This window comes from Rhincodon typus, chromosome 6 (assembly GCF_021869965.1).
Source record: "Rhincodon typus isolate 14 chromosome 6, sRhiTyp1.1, whole genome shotgun sequence".
In the NCBI taxonomy this organism is placed as follows: domain Eukaryota; kingdom Metazoa; phylum Chordata; class Chondrichthyes; order Orectolobiformes; family Rhincodontidae; genus Rhincodon; species Rhincodon typus.
The window spans coordinates 49,853,818-49,872,886 of NC_063337.1; the positions used below are offsets into that span (position 1 = coordinate 49,853,818).

A 19,069-nucleotide genomic window follows, 5' to 3' on the forward strand; every position below is an offset into this window, starting at 1 on the left:
CCTCAAGAGAGAGAATTATTGTCCATTCCTTTCTGATTACATTGATTTTCCAAAGCATTCAAAATTCATGCAATGAAAATGTAAGTTTGAAAAATCTTATCAGAAGTGTTGGTAACATCTGGTCTCACTAGTATCATCTCCTGCTTTGAAACCACAGCCAACTTGTGGAACATTGATTTCACTTGTGTTTAAGCCAGTAATGATTTTAATAACTTCTATCAAATCCCTTCTTAATTTTCACTTCCTCAAAGCAAACAGTCGCAACTTCTCCAATCTGTATTCGTAACTGAAATTTCTTATCCATGAAACTATTCATGTAAACGTCTTCAACACTCTCCAGTGCACTTACATTCTCCCTAAATTGTGGTGCCCAGAACTGTACACTGTATTCTAGTAGAGGTCTAACAAATCCTTTATAAGTTCAACATGACTTCCTAAAAGTACAAAGATGAAAACGCTATGCATCTCTTAATGAAGCCTAAAATAATATATGGGCTTTATTAACAGGTCTGTCTACCTATCCTGCCACTTTTAATGAAATAAGCATGTATACACTTGGGTTAATTTTCCAAAGTTTTGTGCCATACTTAAACACCAAAACTGTCCCTTGAACACCAAGATCTAGATCATTTATATCTATCAGGAACAGCAGGAGTAAAATGCTGTTTTCTGTTATAAAAGAAGAAATTACAGGAAGTTTAGAAAGCCGGATTTCTCTTCCCCAGAGATTTGTGGAGGCTAAATGAGTGGGAGTATTTACAGAAGAGGTAGGTAGATTTTTGAAATATTGAAAAGTTGGGGGCTGAGATGAACTGACATGAAGGAATACAGGCCTGCGTCAGATCAGTTATGAACTTGTTGAAAGATGGAGCAAGCTTGAGGGGGGTGAATGACTTACTGCTTTTTTATTTATGTTCTTATCCCTGTGGAACTCGTCCAGGTTGGAAGAAAAGATATTGACCTTTTATCTCTATTTCTTGTCCCTTGACCAATTTTGCTCTCATGCAGCTGGTGTCCTTTTTATTCCATGAAGTATAAGTTTTCTTATGTCTGTTGTGTGGTTCTGTATCAAATATTTCTGGTATCCATGTCCACCACATCATCAGCAAGCCCTCATCAACTCTTTGAATACCTCTTCCAGTATGTTAGTCAGACATGATATTCCCTAGGCAAATCCACGTGAGCTTCCATGTGGGCCAACATTTATTTCCCATCTCTGAATGATGTTGAGAAGGTGGTGATGCATTGCCTTTTTGAACTACCGGTGTAATAACGTCAGGATCTGTGTGACCCTGGCAGAACCCAAACTGAGCATCATTGAGCAAGTGCTGCACAGTCAATGACCCTGTCCATCACTTCCCTGATCAAGAGTAGACTAATGGGACAGTAATTGACCAGTTTGGATCTGTCCCGCTTTTTATTTACAGAACTTCCTTGGGCAATTTTCCACATTGTCAGGTAGATACTTGTTGTATGCTATACTGGAACAGCCTAGTTAGGTCTGTGACAATTTCTGAGCATGAGTGATGCTGTAGAGCTCTGGATCGAGATGGATTATCCACTTGGCACTTCTGGCTGAAGGTTGTTGTAAATGATTCTGTCTTGTAATTTTTTGCAATGATACATTGGACTCCCCTGTTTTTGACGATGGGTATGTTTGTGGAGCATCATGTTCCAGTGCATTGTTTAATTGTCCACCACTATTGACAACTGGATGATTTGTGAAAGAAAATCTTGTTTAGCCAACTTACTGGAGTTCGTTGATGACTTAACATTCGCAGTGAATACAGGGAACGTATGAATGTACTGGTCATGGATTTATAGAAGGCATTTGATAAGGTGCCACGTCAAAGATTATTGTGGAAAATAAAGGCTTATTTGAGTATGGGGTGACATATTAGCATGAATAGCTGATCAGCTAACAAACAGGAAATAGAATAGGCATAGTTGGGGCTTTTTCTGCTTGGCAAAATGTCACAAGTGATGAGCAATGGATCACTGTGTCAAAGGAGTTAACCTTTAACAATATGTATAAGTGACATGAATTAAAGGACAGAAGGTAATATTGCTGATGATTCAAAGATACAGTAAGGAGAAAAATTCATTATGAAGAGGATCCAAGGAGGCTATAAAGGGATGTAGATTGATCAAGTGAGTGGTCAAAGATATGACAAATGGAGTATAATGTGGGAAAATGTGAAGTCCATTTTGATGGGAGGAATAAAAAGGAACATATTATCTAAATTGAGAGAGATTGCAGAGCTCTGAAATGCACATGGATGTGGGGTGTCCTCATGTATGATCTCTAACACCAGTCTACAGATACAGCAAATAATTAGAAAAGCTTATCATTTATTGTGAGGGGAGCTGAAGACAAATATTGGAATGTTATGCTTCATTTATGCAGGTGAGATCATGTCTGTAGTCATGTCTGCAGCATTGGTTACTTATTTAAAGAAAGTTGTGAGAGTGTTAGAACAGTTCAGTGAAGGTTTACCAAACTAATACTTGGCAGTGGTGGGTTGCCTTTGTGGAAAGATTGGAAAGGCTAGACTAGTGCCAGCTGGATTTTAAAAAATAAGAGACGATTTGATTGAAATGGAAGCTCCTGAGAAGTCTTGACAGGGTGAATGTGGAAAGGATGCTTCCTCTTATGGGAGAATCTAGAATCAGGCCTATTTAAACATCAGGAGTCACCCATTTAAGAAATATTTGAGGGTCAAAGTTTTTGGAACTCTCTATTACCACTGCCTTTTGAGGAAGAATCTTTGCTTTTAAGGCAGAGGTGGATCGGTGGTTCTTAAGAAAATGGGTCAAAGCTTATCATGGGCTCATGCAACGTGAATTTGAGGTTACAATCAGATCAATTATTACAAAATTAAATGGTGGAGTGGATTCAAAGGGCCAAATAGCCGCCTTCTGCTCTTAGCTGAAGTTCTGCTACCTTATTTTATAGTTCTTTAGATATAAAGCAAGTTTTCCAATAGTCTCATTGATATTTTTCTGTACCTGTTCATGAAATTTTAATGTATGTAGATGGACCAGTACGCCTCATCTTTTTCTAGCTTTTAACAATTTGGAAAGTACCTGTTCTGCCATTTTTATGTCTGAATTGGGAATGATTGACCTGACATTTGCCAACATATGGATCCATTTGTCACAGCTTTTCCCATTCAATAAATCTGTTAATAGTCTAATTTTATGCACTGTCTACATTGCATTTGGTGCTGCTTCCCTTTGAGTCATTGGAAAATTGGATCATAGGGTTGCCATTCTATTATCTAAGCTGATAAATATGGTGACGAGTTGATACCCCGACACAGATGATTGAAGAGCACCATTGGTCATATCCTGTTAATTAAAGAACTGGCCCATTCTTCCTATTCTCTGTTTTCTGCCAATGTTCTATTCAAATCAGTAATTTACTTTTGATATTGTAAGTGTTAACGTTAACTAACTGTCTATATGAGACATTTTATCAAATGCCTGTTGGATCTATGGTCATTACCCTGTCTTTCAACATTTTCAAAACAAAGCAGTAATGTTTTTCAGGCAGGAACCAGCCTTTCCATAATGGATGTCTTATCAACTAGAAATTTTCAATATGTTCTTTCACCCTTTTCCTTCTTCTAGATTTCTAGTATTTCGCCAATAACAGACCCTGGGCTAACAAGCCTACAGTTTCCTGGTCTTGCTCTAAGTTGTAAAGTGTTGCACGCAATTTTCCAATTCAAACAAATGCTTTTCAAATTGAGAGAAGGTCAGGAGATTGCATCACCAGTACTCTCGTTCATTTCCTTTGAAATCCAAGGGTGGAAGTCAATTTGATCATGGAAATTGTCATTATATTCTGCTATTATTTCTTTCATTACTGTTCTTTTGCTTCTTTGTTTTGGGAGAGTCCCCATTCTTGATTGAATATTTTGCTTGGATTCCAGCATGCTGAGTTGTTCCACCACTATAAATTCTCAATTTCTCTCTCGCTCACCCTCTCTCTTGCTTGCTGACCCTCTCTCTCTCGCTTACTCACTCACCTTCTCACACTCATTTTCTGTCTTTCACACTCTCTCTCGGCATAGAATTTTATACTATGCAGATTGTGCTGGAACTGTAAATAGTGTCAGTTAGACCACATCTAGAGTATTATGTACATTTCTGGAATAAGCACTGTGGAGGGATGTGATTGCACTTGAGAAGGTGCAAAGGAGATTTGCTAGGATGTTGCCTGGGCTGGAGAGTTTTAGTTATGAGAACAGATTGGACAGACTGGGGTTGTTTCTGGGAGATTGAGAGGCGTCCTAATTTAGATGTATAAAATTATGACAATCAGTGACCTGGGACATAGATTTAAGAAAAGTTCAGGAGGTTTAGTGGAGATGTGAGGCAAAACGTTTTCACCAATACAGTGGGAATCAGGAACTGCCTTCTTGTAAGGGTGGTAAAGGCAGAAACTCTCGTAACATTTAAGAAGTATTTAGATGTACAGTTGTGATGCCAAGGCATTCAAGGCTATGGGCCAAGTGTTAAACATCAGGTTAGAATAATTAGGTGGTTGTTTATAACTGGCATAGACTTGATCGACATTTTTCTGCACTGTAGTTTTGTGACTATATGACTATAAAATCCTGTAATTCAGGAGAGTTTTTCAAACACTTGTATATTACAATCCAAGAACACAACTTGCTGTCCAAGACTCAATTATTTATACTTATTTCTTGTAAGGAATGATGGACAAAATTTCCAAACCTCAGTGGAAACAAGCTTACACAATCACTCTTGAGTATTGGGTGCAGAAGTGCAAAGCTTTCTCTCCACTCTACACCAAATTCCAAAGACACCAAACTTGTGCAGTTAATTCACAATGCACTTCTTCAATGACTATACAGTGCGTCAGTCAATACTGTTTACTTTATGCCATATTTTGAGTCACATCAGAGTTACAGGCTTTTAACTTATCTTCCTGCTGACTAATTATCAACTACTCACCCAGCTAATTCGATTTATTGACAGTTAAATGCCACTAACAGGCAGGTCTGGTAACTGTGCTTGCAGTTTCTTTTTCATATTTTAAAGTTCAAATTTAAATTAAAATTTTAAACTAAAGTTCAGATACACTGATGTTATCCGATAATTCTGACTCTCAAGTTCCCACCTTTTGCACTGTTGATCTGTACAACTGCTATGAATATTTGCAAACTCCACACATGGGACATCATGATGAACTTTCTAAAATAGGGCTTGAGACAGTGAGAAATTTTGATTTTTATCAATTGACTTTGTTTGCATGAAGCATTAACATTATGAAGTTCAGGGATTGTTCCGGAAATTATTGGTTCTGCATGGATCATTACCAAAGCAGGAAGCTTATTTGCGCACTGAAACCTCCACATATTTAATTGCCATTCATATTATAAATAATCAGTTTACTACTTAGTAAGGAATTATTTTTGAAGCAACTTGCAAGTGGTTTCAACCAATTTGATGTGGCTGCACACTGGAACCAGAGTCTGTGCTTTTTATGAATTGCTGTGGGGCAAATTCCAGGAATATGCCTACACAGCATGATTTAAGTTTTAATTTTCTTACTCATCTGGAGCTGGTTGTTGGATTCATTAATTTGCACATACTCAAAAATGTGCACAAGCAAATAAATTTCTTTGGATACCAATTCATTCAAAATGTTAATCTTCATTGCTGGTGCCACCACATTACTAAATATGTAGTAATTTACATTAATTTGTACATTAATTTGGAAAGTACATTAGTTTGGAAAGACTGGCCTAAAATCCAGCCTTGGTAGCATTTTCAGAATTTACTCAGAAAAAAATCTGACTGTTCATTTGTATTTGACAGAAGGTAATTTTCAGCAATCCATGAACATAGTTGCTTGGGGCCCTTCTCTTGTTCATTCTGATTGTGGAAGTTTGGATCTGCCTGACAAATGTATTTCCTTACTCAATTTGACCAGGCCAGCATCTTATTGTATACAATGTGCAGAGAATCTGTGCCCATCTGTGAACCATTTTCGCTGCATATGTGCTGTTGCTTTGTATCACAGTTCGTGGTCTGTAATTGAAGATCTGCATTTCACTGCTAGCACTTTTATTATGCTAGTTCAAATTTCCTCATCAGGGTAGATTCTTAAAATTTTGTTTTATTGATCTGTGTACTTTATTTGAATACTTGCTTGACCAAGTGTGAAATTGTATTGTCTATCAGTTGTAGACCTATTAACAACTTGGGCGTGGCATAGTGGTTTAGTAGTTAATGCTGCTGGCTCACAGTGGCAAGACCTGGGTTCAGTTCCAGCCTTGGGTGACTGTGTGGAGTTTGCATGATCTGTGTCTATATGGTTTTTAACAAGGAGCTTCGGTCTCTGCCTACAGTCCAGAGACGTGCAAGTTAGGTGGATTGGCCATGCTAAATTACTCCTAGTGTCCAAGGATTAGCCATGGTAAATAAGGGGTTACATGGATAGGTTGGGAGGGGGGCTGTCAGTCTGGGTTGGATGCTGTTCAGAGGATCAGTGCAGACTTGATGGGCTACATGGCTTCTTTCTGGCCCGTAGGGAATTTGATTCTGAGCTTGTGAACATTGTGTGTTATACAGGTTAGTGAGGCTGGGATTCGATCCTGTTGTGACACACTTAATGCTATCAACCTGATTTGCTGAGCCTCTGATTTGAAGAATGCACACTTAGACCAGATACCAAATGCACTTGTGGGCTGTTCCTGTTGTAAACTGCAGTAGTTAGCTTTTTTCAGTAGGTACTTGTTGTTCAGTAAAATAGCAAAAGGAATCCATTCTCTTTCAGATTTTCTGAAAAAGGGTCTAGGCCCGAAATGTCAGCTTTCCTGCTCCTCTGATGCTGCTTGGCCTGCTGTGTTCATCCAGCTCTACACCTTGTTATCTCACATTCCGCTTTGTGCATGTTCACTGTTTCATTTTCTGATGAGTTGTTCTGTTTTATTTATCACAACCTGCACTGTTTTTTTCAATGCATCTTCTAATGAAAGTAAGCTAACTTCAAGGTTTCTTTCATCCTAAGCAATGAAAATAGTGCTTCAGTTTTATGAATGTAATGCTGCAAAAGGAAATTTTATAGCCTTATACATAACTGCTGAACCGTTAAAATGGCTCTATAGCAGTATGACTATAAAATTGTTTCTCACCTTGTCTCATTTATATGAGTGGTAGTTTCGAAACCTATCTTCACCCTATATAGCCGTATGCCACAGGAAATTTTATTTTGGACCAGGTGAATAGATGGAGTACATTTAAATGAAATTTATTTGCGACTAACTTGTGAAGAGATTGCCAAATGTTATCAAAAAGACCATCTGTTTTTGGTTATGTCATCTGGATCCTGTGCCCTGTTGCTTTTTATTGGACTTTGAAGGACATCTATCTATCTGCTATTTATCAAGTTACAGTTTTTCCACCTTTATAAAACCATTTGTGTCTTCTAAACTTTAATTTTTCACCCCTAATTATCTGACTTTTTAATTACATTTTCAAGTGGCGCTATATATTGAAGCTAATGTGGGCAACACTCATCTAATATATTTCTGAAGATTTATGTTAATAATTCCAAGAGCAGATTTGGTGTGTAAGGTTTTCCTGTTGAACTTAGTTTACATGTATTTTTACAGTGTTGTATTCTTTTGTCAGTTGAATTAGTTAGACAGTTGCATTTTTAGCCGTTTTATATATTCAGAAAGGCTGGGAAGGTCATTATCAAGTCTAAAAGATAGTTCATGCAGTTAATATCATGTTCAGTATCAATATTTAAAACATTTTTCAATATTGTTAATTAGGCTTTTTAAAGAAAGGAAAAGGTGTCATTTATAGGCAGGAAAGATGAGGAGCTTTCCAGCGCAAAATACGTTTAAGCACTCACTTTCATTTGAGCTCTGCATAATTCAGGTGGAGCAAGTTATTAAATCACTTCTAAAAATTTATCTTTTTTTTTTGCATTTGGATTGTAAAACAAACTTTCTTTCCCTGATCCTACTTCATCTCTCAGTCATGCCATGGAAACCTTAGTGTGTTGCATCAGAGAAATGGGTCCTTGGTTTAATATTTAGTCCAAAAAAAATTAGCTCCATTCCAAGAATAGAGAAGAACATTGACCTACTAGAATATAGTCACATCCTGGAAGACTTGACTTCTGACCTTCTGGTTCAAAGGCATCGAATCCTAACATTACCAACCAAGTAAGATGGACACATATTTAAAAGAAATACAACAGATTTTTTTTTCCATTTGCCTAAATTGCACAGTATAGACAACTTGAAACCAGTAATGTTAAATTTGTTGCAGCAGCTAAATTAAGAAATAATATGGACAGATTCTTTATGCAAAGTGATCTTTTCTGCATTCCATTGGAAACTTTGCCACATATGTTATGCCATATGCTGCATAAAGAGAAAAGATCAGTTTTTTTATACCACATACATAATTCTGTTTAAAAGATAATTAAGCTGGTTCCTTTAAAGTGTCTGCTTTCAAAGGCATTTTTTCATTTAAAATCTAAACCAGGATTTGTCTAGCATTTAGGAATGTAAGAAATTGAAATGGAGTAGACCATTTGACCCTTGAGTCTTCTCTGCATGATATCTGGGACTTTATTGATTGAAATGCTCCTAAAAATGGGCCAACTTAAGTCAGTATTTTTGGTCCCTTTTTAAAACCCTGAGACTATGAATCTTGTTCCAGACTGACCAGTCAGGCAAACAGCCTGACGGCTTCTACCCTGATAAAGGCATACTTAATGAATTGCACTTTGCTGGCAATATCACAGACTCCTCCATAACCAGACATGGATCTGTCTTGATCTTGTGGCTGTACGACAGCGTGGTGGCTTAGTGGTTAACACTGCTGCTTCACAGGGACTTGTCTTCGATTCCAGCATCGGGTGACTGTCTGCATAGAGTTTGCATGTTTTTCTCATGACTGAGTTTCTTCTGGATGCTGTCCAGTTTCTTCCCACAGTCCAAAGATGTGCAGGTTAGGTGGATTTGCCTTTCTAAATTGCACATTGTGTCTAGGAGGTGCAGGCCAGATAAATTAGCCACGGGAACTGCAGGGTTACAGGGATGGGGTAGGGAGGTAGGTCTGGGTGGGCTCCTCTGAGGGTTGGTGGACTTGAAGGACCGAATCGCCTGCTTCCACACTGTAGGGATTCTATGAATCTATTCTATAATGACTAACCAGCAGTAGTTGTGTATACTGATAGGCGAAATGACCCTCAAGTCATTGACTTCGGACCTCGTGAATTCTCATCGCTTTAGCTCAAATCTGACCAGGAAACCACCTGCTGATTTTTGCCCACTGACCCCTCTCTCTAATGAATTAGTGTTCTTCCATCTGAAATGCCACACAGAAGGTGCATAAAATGTACTTTGGATGAGGGATTTCAATGCTTATCACCAAGTGATTCAGCACTGTTATTGACTGAACTGTGCATAATTTGAATGACGCAATGTCAAATTGGGTGTATGGCAGGTGGTAAGAGAACCAAGAAAAGGGGAAAACCTACTTGAACTCCTCCTCACCAGTCTACCTACAGCAGATGTATCTGGCCACAACAGTATTGGCAGAATTAATCGATACTCAGCCCTTGTGAAAGGGGAGTGAGTGCCTGTTTTTACATTTAAGTTATCTTCCGTGTTGTATGGCATTACCGTTGTCCCAAATGGGATATATTTTGACTAATTTTGCTGTTCAAAGCTGGATGTCCTTTATACCCTGTGGGCCATCAATCAGCACCAGTAGATTTGTATTCAACCTAAACCTCTCATTCCTCACTCTAACATTAGCATCAAAGCAGGAATCCAACTCTGCCTCAGTGTAAGAGAATATGCAAGGTACAGCACCAGGCATACTTTAAAAGGAAGGTGCCAACCTGGCAGTGTTACAGGGAGGACAATGTGCACACTAAACAATGGAGTCAGCTTGCTATCGACAGAGCAAAATCATCTCACAATCTCTAGACCAAGTCAGAGTTTTGCAGTCCTGCCATATCTCTGTCTGAATGGAGAATAACTAAAGGAAGAGACTTCACAAACATTCCTATTCTCAAAGATGGCAGAGCCCAACACAGTAGTGCAAATGAACTATCTTCGGCTGGAAACACCAAGTGGATAATCCAATTCTGCATCCATCTGTTTGATTTTGGATGTTCATAATCACAGTTACTTAATACAGGGAAGGATAGGTTCACTCAGTTGGCTGAATGGCTAGTTTGTAATGCAGAATGATGTCAACAGGTTCAATTCCCACATTGGCTGAAGTCACCATGAACGTCCTACCCCTTTGTAACCTCTGTCCTTGCTTGAGACGTGGTGACCCTCATGTTAAACGACCACTGATTATCTCTCGCCAGGGAAAGAGTAGCGTATGTTACTCTGGACCTATAGCGACTTAATCAACTTTACTTAATAGAGGCAGTTTACCATTTGTAAGCAATTTTCAGATAGTTTATTGAGTTTAAGAAACAACAGTTTAATAAGATGAAAAGGAACAGGTTTACAGATCCCAAGGCCATCCTATAGACTAGAGAAGCAGAGGCAGTGGGCCCCTGTGGTTTGGAGTGGTTAGGTATTAATCCCCGATTTTCACAATCTACGATGCTCAAAATCTTTGCACTTCCTGTGAATTCCAGGTCTTCTTCCAAAAAAGAGCTCATTCACCTGGGCCATCCCTCAATAGCTCACCTCCCACTTTACCCCTGTTAATATACTTCATTTCTGGAGGCAAATTATGCTGTGTCAATCATCTGTCTGAACTGTTTTAGCCAATGATCATGGCCAGCTACACCTGATGCCAGGATACCCATTGTTACTTAACTGGCCTAAGCATTAATTTATCACTTCTAATAAGAAAAACATGTTGTTTTCCCAAACAATACTTTGTTAATAGGATGAATATGGCCAAAATAAACTATTGATGTCAGTTCAGTGGAGCATCATTAAATCCTGGTGATTCTTGTGACCTTTCCTTTAGTTTTCATATGCCAGACATTTGGAAGGCTAATTACAGCTGTAACAGCAGTTAAACACAATCCCATGCTACTTAGTAAATACTAGGAACATTTATTTAAAGAAACCCCATTTTCTATTATATCTGAGGTCCTAAGCACCACAGCTTCGAATCTTCAGCCATTTTGATTCACTCCACATGATATCAAGAAATGGCTGAATGTGCTGGATGAAATAAAGGTATGAATCTTGCCAATGTCTTGACTCACTCTTCAGAATTAGCAGTATGCCTAGCCAGGCTGTTACTGGTATCTACCTGATAATGTTAGAAGTTGCCCAGATAAGTTCTATCCACAAAACAGGGCAAACCCAATCCAGGCAGTAGCTGCCCCATCAGTTTGCTGTCAATCATAAACAATGAGACATTTAGTCAGCAATAACCTGTTCGCCTCATACTCAGTTTGGGTTCTATTTGAGGTCATTCAGCTTCAGACCTAATTTTGGCCTCAGCCCAAACATGGGCATGAGCTGAATTGAAGGTGAGGTGAGAGTTAACTGCTTTTGACGTAATGGAAGCATTTGACAAGTGACCGCGAAGTGCTGTAACAAAACTCAAGTCAACAAGAATCGGGTGGGATTTTCTGACTGGTAGAATCTTAACCCTAGTACAGAGAAAAATGGCTGTGCTTATTAAAGGTTAATCATCTCAGCCCTTAGGGCATTGTGACAGGAATTTCTTAGGGTGTTGTCCTCAGCTTTAGCACCTTCAGAGACATTAGAAATTACCTTCCCTGCATCATAATGCCATAATCAAGGATGTTCATTAATGACTGCAATGGTTAGTCCTGTTGTAGTACTTCAATGTACTGAAGCAGTCCATGTTCATAGGTTGCAAGCCCTGGACAACATTAAGGCTTGGGCTGTTGAGTGGAGAGTAATATTTGTGTCTCACAAGTACCTGGCAGTAACCATCTCTAACAAAAATTCTTAATTGCCACAACTGAAGTAACTTATAATTTCTTCTTAAACTTTTTAATAGCTTGTCATGGAGTTCTGTGGTGCAGGATCCATTACAGATTTGGTGAAAAACACAAAAGGAAATTCGCTGAAGGAAGACTGGATTGCGTACATCTGCAGGGAGATACTCCGGGTGAGCATGGATCTTGTGCAAAATCCTAAGGCAGATTGTTTGTAGGTGTTAATGACAAAAGAGAGAGAGCAGAAGTGAAAGAATAAACAGTGCTGTGGCTTAAATTAATCAGATTTAACATCAACAGATCCTTTAGAGACTAAATGCTGGAAGTACTCAGCACGTCATGCAGCATCTTGTGGAGGTAGATTTTAATTTGATGTTTCATTAGATTGTTGACCTAAAACATTAATTCTGTTTCTCTTTCTGCTGATATTGCTTGACTTGATTTCCAGCTGTTTCTATTGTTATGTCAGATTTCCAGTATCCATTGCAGAGTCTATTTTAGTATTTTGGACCCTATTCAAACCTGTGAAGAAAATGTGTGTTGAATTTTGAAGAAAGTGGGGAATTAATTACAGATTAGATCATTAACCTTCCAGTTTCTGTTGCAATCTATCTATTTGTACAGAATATTTTCATGATAAGGGATTTCTTGAACTAAATTGTGTGTACCATATTGCTAAAATGCTTTGATTGTTCATTGTTTTATACAACATTTTAATATGGTTGTTTGTATCTTTCAAATTGGTAAATCTGCCAGAATTGTAGAACATAGGCCTGTTCCCGTGCTGTACAGTTCTATCAGCCCATAATGTTGTGCTGAACATGACGCCAAATTAAACTAATCTCTTAAGCCTGCCCGTGGTCCATATCCCTCCATTCCTTGCATATTCATGTGCTTATCCAAGAGTCTCTTAAAAGCCTCTATCATATCTGCCTCCACCACCACCTCTGGCAGTGTGTTCCACGCTCCTACCACTCTGTGTGAAAAAAGCTTGCCCCTCACATCTCCTTTTGAACTTTACCCCTCTCGCCTTAAATCATGCCCCCTAGTTTTAGACCTTTCAACTCAGGGTTGACAGTCGGAATCTTCTTCCCAATCTATGTACCTTAGCCTCTGCCACTCCAGAGAAAACAACCTGAGTTTTTCTAGCCTCTCCTTACAGTTTGAAAAATTATGTTCCAAATGGCTGCTTTTTCTTTACAGGAACTTTGTCAGAATACAAGCACTTTGGTCAACTGCCATTTGTAGTGCCCTTCAGACTTGAAAAGTGTGTAAAATGCAGAAGTATTTTAGGCATCACATAAGATTTGATTGCTTTTTTTTTGCTGTTGTAGTCTGTACAGCAATTTACTATTACACGTTTTGTGGGAGACACAATAAGCTTTTTTGAACTGGACAATTTTTTAGCTGAATGTGAAAGCTGTCCTTTTCCCATTGCAGTGTTTCCAGCCGAAGGTGTACAGTTACTGTGATAGAAGACTTCCTTATTAAGTTGCATGATTAGTTCTGTAGATGTTATAAAATGCTGCTGCAAATTCTACCGAGTTGGACAGAACTGAACTCTTTATCAGTTCATTATCTGGTGCCATTTTTAACATTGTATCTCCCAGCTTATTGTTTTTAGAATAACTAATATTCCAATAGCACACCAGAGGCTGAGAATTCTGCAGCAAGTAACTCCAGTTGCTGACTTTTCAAAGCCTACCTGACACCTACTGGGCACAAGAAAAGAGTGAGATAGAATGCAATCTATTGCCCGGATGGATGCAGCTATTGCGCCACTCAAGAAACATGACATGGTTGAGGATAAAGCATCCTGCTTGATTGGCACCACCTTCAGTATTCACTCCCTTCGTCACTAGTAGATGGTGACAACAGTTTCTAGCAACTCTACACGACTCCTTCCAAGTTTGTGATTTCTACTACCGAGGGCAAGGGAAAGGGAATGCCACCTGCAAATTTTCATTAAAGTCACATGCCACCCTGAGTTGGTACTTTTTGTGTTCCTTTACTGTCCCTGGATCAAAACTCTAAAACTCCCTTCTTTATAGATTGTGGGTGTATGTACACCTTATGGACTGCAGCATTTCATGAAGGTCGTTCACATCACCTTCAAGGGCAATTACGGCTGGGTAATAAATGCTGACCTCACCAGTTGCACTCTCATCCCACGCACAAATTAGAAAATAAGCAAGTGATTTCACTGTTAAGTCCATTTAAAGATGATATTTGTTTTGCATCTAGCAAGAAAATACAGCAAATGGTTTATTAACCGGCACCTAGGAGATCAAGAGGTTCACATAATCAATGTAAAAACACACACTAAGTAATAGAAACTTAATGCAAGGGGTGTGCACTCACGGTTATACTTTATTTACAGCATAACTCACTTAAATAATAACTTAAATGAAACTTACTGGCAGAGAGCCTTCTCAGTGACTCCCTCAACTGACTACTTGGACATCATGGAGATCACAATAATACAATAAACTTCCGATATTTCAGGGATATAATTTTTGTCAGTTTATCAAGAGTGCTGGTTCATTAGGTACCAGTTAAAACCAAGTTTGCTGTACATTATTTGTATATTTTTTTCTTTTGTGTTTAGGGACTGTCACATCTTCACATCCACCATGTCATTCATCGTGATATCAAAGGGCAGAACGTATTGCTGACAGAAAATGCTGAAGTGAAGTTAGGTATGTAATTAACAACAATAACTTGGAGCATTAAAGTTAAAGTAACTCATGTTGCCATGTAATGCAGTTTCTGAAATGAATAAAACAAGTTGATTTGGAATAAGCAGAATGGTTAGGTTTGCAGAGTTGCATAGGGATAGGTTAGATGGAACATTCAAAATAAACAACTTTTTCACTGCTTGCAATTAAAAGGGAAAATTATTTTTAACCAACTTGTTCAGATATGTTACGCCACATCTCTGGGATAGGTGGGATGTGAATAGACCTTCTGGCCCAGAGGTAGATACTCTACCACTTTGCCACAACAACCCCTCCTGCTAGCAGTTCAGTATGAGTTTTTAAGAGATTGATATGTATCCATGTAATGCTGTGCAATGAATGGAGAGTAAGCCTGAGATAAGCTATATACACTTTGTGTGCTCAGTCTGCCTTGTGCTCAATCTATGGCGTAACTCTATAAAAATAATTTGCAGAAAAGAATAATATGAGCAGAAAATGTTGAACAAACTCAGCAGCTCAGCCAGAGTTTGTGGGGAGCGAGAAAATGAATATGAGGTTTTTGACTTGCTCGCCGAGCTGGCTTGTTTTTGTTCAGACGTTTAGTCACCATGCTGGGTGACATCATCAGTGGAGCCTCCAATGAAGTGATGTTATTCTACTCCGCTTGGAATTTATACTGTCCGGCCTGTTATGGTGTTACTGTCATTTCCGGTTTTGATCTGTATGGGTCTACATATGGGGTGCAATTCTATATGTTTGTTGATTGCATTGTGAGTTGAGAACCATGCCTCTAGGAATTCCCTGCGTGTCTATGTTTGGCTCGGGCTGCTATGGTTACTTTGTCCCAGTTAAACTGATAGCCTTCATTGTCTGAATGTACAGATATTAAGGAGAGTTCATCATGCCATTTTGCTGTTAGTTGATGTTCATGTATTCTGATGGCTAGTTTCCTTCCTGCCTGTCCGATGTAATGTTTGTGGCAGTCATTGCATGGTATTTTGTAAACCACGTTCATTGTGCGTGTTATGGGAATGGGGTCTTTAATCCTTAAGTGTTTGTCGTGGAGTTGCTGTGGTGGTCTTAGGAGCCTCGTTGTCAGTTCTGATATGTTCTTGATGTAGGGCAGTGTGGTCAGTGTGTTAGGTCGTACTGTGTCGTCCTGTTGTTGTCTGTTTAGTAGGCAACTGCGGATGAAGTTGCGGGGATATCCGTTTAAAGCGAGGATCTTGTATAAGTGTTCTTCCTCTTCCCGGTGAAGTTCTGGAGTGTTGCAGTGTGCCCTGGCCCATTTAAATAGTGTCCTAATGCAGTTCTGTTTGTGGATGTTGGGGTGGTTGCTGTGGAAGTTGAGGATTTGATCTGTATGGGTTGCTTTTCTGTATTCTGAGGTTTGGAACTGCCCGTTTGTCAATTGTTCTACTGTAGCATCCAGAAATGGAAGTTGATTGTCGTTTCCTTCTTCTCTTGTGAATTTAATCCCTGTGAATACGCTGTTGATGAGGTGGTGGATCTCTTCTAATTTTGTTGCACTTAATAATGATAAAGGTATCGTCTACGTACCGGATCCACAGTTTAGGTTGAATGTGGGGGAGAGTGGTGTGTTCTAGTCATATACAAACAGGTAGAATTGGACCCCATATATAAACCCATACAGATCAAAACCAGAAATGACAGTGCTCACCATAACAGACTGGACAGTATAAATTCCAAGTGGAGTAGAATAACATGGCTTTGTTGGAGGCTGCACTGATGATGTCACCTAGCATGGTGACGAAACGTCTGAACAAAAACAAGCCAGCTCGGTGAGCAAGTCATCGATCTCATCCACAACCCGAGCCACAGGTCTTTGCCAAAACTTTAGACGGTGAATATATCACATCAGGAAGATCTTTGGGATGGTTGGGGTTGAAAACCCTGGGGGGTGATGCCCCCTGGGCACATAGAGAAATCCCTGCGCTGAACCCTCTGCCAGAACAGGCAGAGGAAGCTGTTGGTATGGATTTAATTCTGAAATTGGAATGAGCCTTTTAAATTGGCAAAATTGGGTCTCACTGACCCCAGCACCATTCCTGCTGTGATAAAATTGCAAAAGGGGCAGGTAAATGATGGGAAGGCATTCGGTGTTGGGAGGTCATGTTGCGGCTGCACAGGACATTGGTTTGGCCAATTTTATTGCATGCAGTTCTGGTCTCCCTCCTGTAGGAAGGTTGTTGTGAAACTAGAAATAATTCAGAAAAGATTTAAGAGGATGCTGCCAGGGTTGGAGGTTTTGAGCTATTGCGAGAGGCTGAATAGGCTGGGGCCTTTTTCCTTGGAGTGTCGGAGGCTGAGGGGTGACTTTATAGAGGTTTATAAAATCATGACGGGCATGGATAGGGCAAATAGGCAAGGTCTTTTCCCGAGGGTGGAGGAGTCCAAAATTAGAGGGCATAGGTTTAAGATGAGAGGGGAAAAGTATAAAAGGGATCTAAAGGGCAACTTTTCCACACAGAGGGTGGTGTGTATCTGGAATGATCTGCCAGAGGAAGTGGTGGAGGCTGGCACAATTACAACATTTAAAAGGCATCTGGATGAGTATATAAATAGGAAAGGTTTAGAGGGATATGGGCCAAATGCTGCAAGTGGGTCTAGATTTATGTAGGATATCTGGCCAACGTACACGAGTTGGATCAAGGGGTCTGTTTCCGTGCTGAAACCTTTATGATTCTATGACCAACAGGCAGCGGAATCCTAAATCCCTTTTCCTCTCCTCATAGATGCTGTCTGACTTGAGTATTTCCAGTATCTGCGGTATTTTGCTTTTATGTTGCAGAGTTGCGAACAGGGTTGGGTCTGTATCTGGTCAGGGAGTTATTTGTTATATGGAGGATAGCGACAGTACATTAGAATTGAGGTCATAGTTGTTAAAGTACTTTTCTGAGAAACTAATGAATGAACGGTTAGCTGTCCTAATCCCATATTTTCCCAGTTTCATAACTCATAATGCTGCTAGTATTAGAATTGCAGAGATTTACTTGTACGTTTATGGTGTCGTATGTGAAAGGATGAGTTTATCCCATTATTTCCTTTTAGACCAGATGAGACTCCGGTTCCTTTGTTTAAAAGTGCATTCATGCATGCACAGTTCAAGAAAATGGTGTACAGCTCAAATCTTTATTACATGAACAAAGGTGTTATACAATTTTTACAGATAACAGGCTTCCATTGACTATTCTTACAGAATTTCCATTCAAAAGGTTTCACATATACTCATCCCTGTCTGACTTGATTTACATTTCAAGTTAGTACACATGACTATATTATCTAATTATATTCAAACTAATACGCATGATCATATTATCTAATCGTATAATTATATGTTCACCTCTCTAACTGTGAAACATACCTGTGGTTACAGAAAATTATAGTATTTATTTCACCCCCTATCATGTGCCTTGAAGATGTTTTATTCTTTGTAACTGAGTGTACTATCGGGGTTGCATTCTCACAATTATATTAACTGATTCTCTAGATATGTATGCCATAACATTGAATTGAATGAGCTGATTTATGTTTGTATGACATTAATTTCTGTAGTAGTTCCTCAGATTACCTACCATCAAGTATATTCAAGACTGATATAGAGTCATAAAGATATACAGCATGGAAAACAAATCCTTGGTCCAACTCGTCCAGGCCAACCAGACATTCTAAATTAATCCAATCCTATTTGCCAGCATGTGGCCCGTATGATGCCTTTTAAATGTTGTAATTGTACCCGTCTCCATCACTTCCTCTGGCAGTTCATTCCATATATGCACCATCCTCTGCGTGAAAAAGTTGCCCCTCAGGTCTCTCTTATATCCTTCCCCTCCCACCTTAAACCTATGCCCTCTAGTTTTAGACTCCCCTACCCTGGGAAAAAGACCTTGGCTATTCACCCTATTCATGCCCCTTATGATTTTATAAACTTCTGTAAGGTCACCCTTCAGCCTCTAAGGGTCAGGGAAAATAGCCCCAGCCTATTCAGCCTCTCCCTTTTAGCTCAAACCCTCCAACCCTGGCAACATCCTTGAACATATTTTCTGAACCCTTTAAAGTTTCACAACATCTTCCCTAAAGCAGGGAGACCAGATAGACACAGTTTTTTTTTTAATTTGTAAAGGAATTGAGAGTTATAGGGAAAAAGTGGGAAAGTGGATTATCAGATCAGCCATCATCTTGTTGAATGGTGGAGCAGACTCAGTGGGCTGAATGGCCTACTTCTGTTGTTGCATCTTAAAGTCTTATTACTTTAATAATCCAGAGAAGCAATGTCATTTTAAATTTGTGTCATTTCTCCCCGGGTCTTTTATTAACAGTTAGTGAGAGTGGGAAATTACTTCAGAAATTCAGCACTCTGCTCTTCTGTGTATGGAGGTCTTATGAACAC

The 19,069-nt window shown here is 39.2% G+C and overlaps 1 protein-coding gene across 1 annotated transcript in view; it reads left to right on the forward strand.

Annotated features, from left to right (window-relative positions):
- Window positions 1-19,069, forward strand: part of LOC109927177 (mitogen-activated protein kinase kinase kinase kinase 4) — a 189,991-nt gene that overhangs the window by 61,844 nt on the left and 109,078 nt on the right. Inside the window, exons 3-4 of the mRNA XM_020527107.2 lie at window positions 12,022-12,132; window positions 14,568-14,658. Coding sequence (XP_020382696.2) covers window positions 12,022-12,132; window positions 14,568-14,658 — 202 coding nt within the window. The remainder of the gene's footprint in view (window positions 1-12,021; window positions 12,133-14,567; window positions 14,659-19,069) is intronic.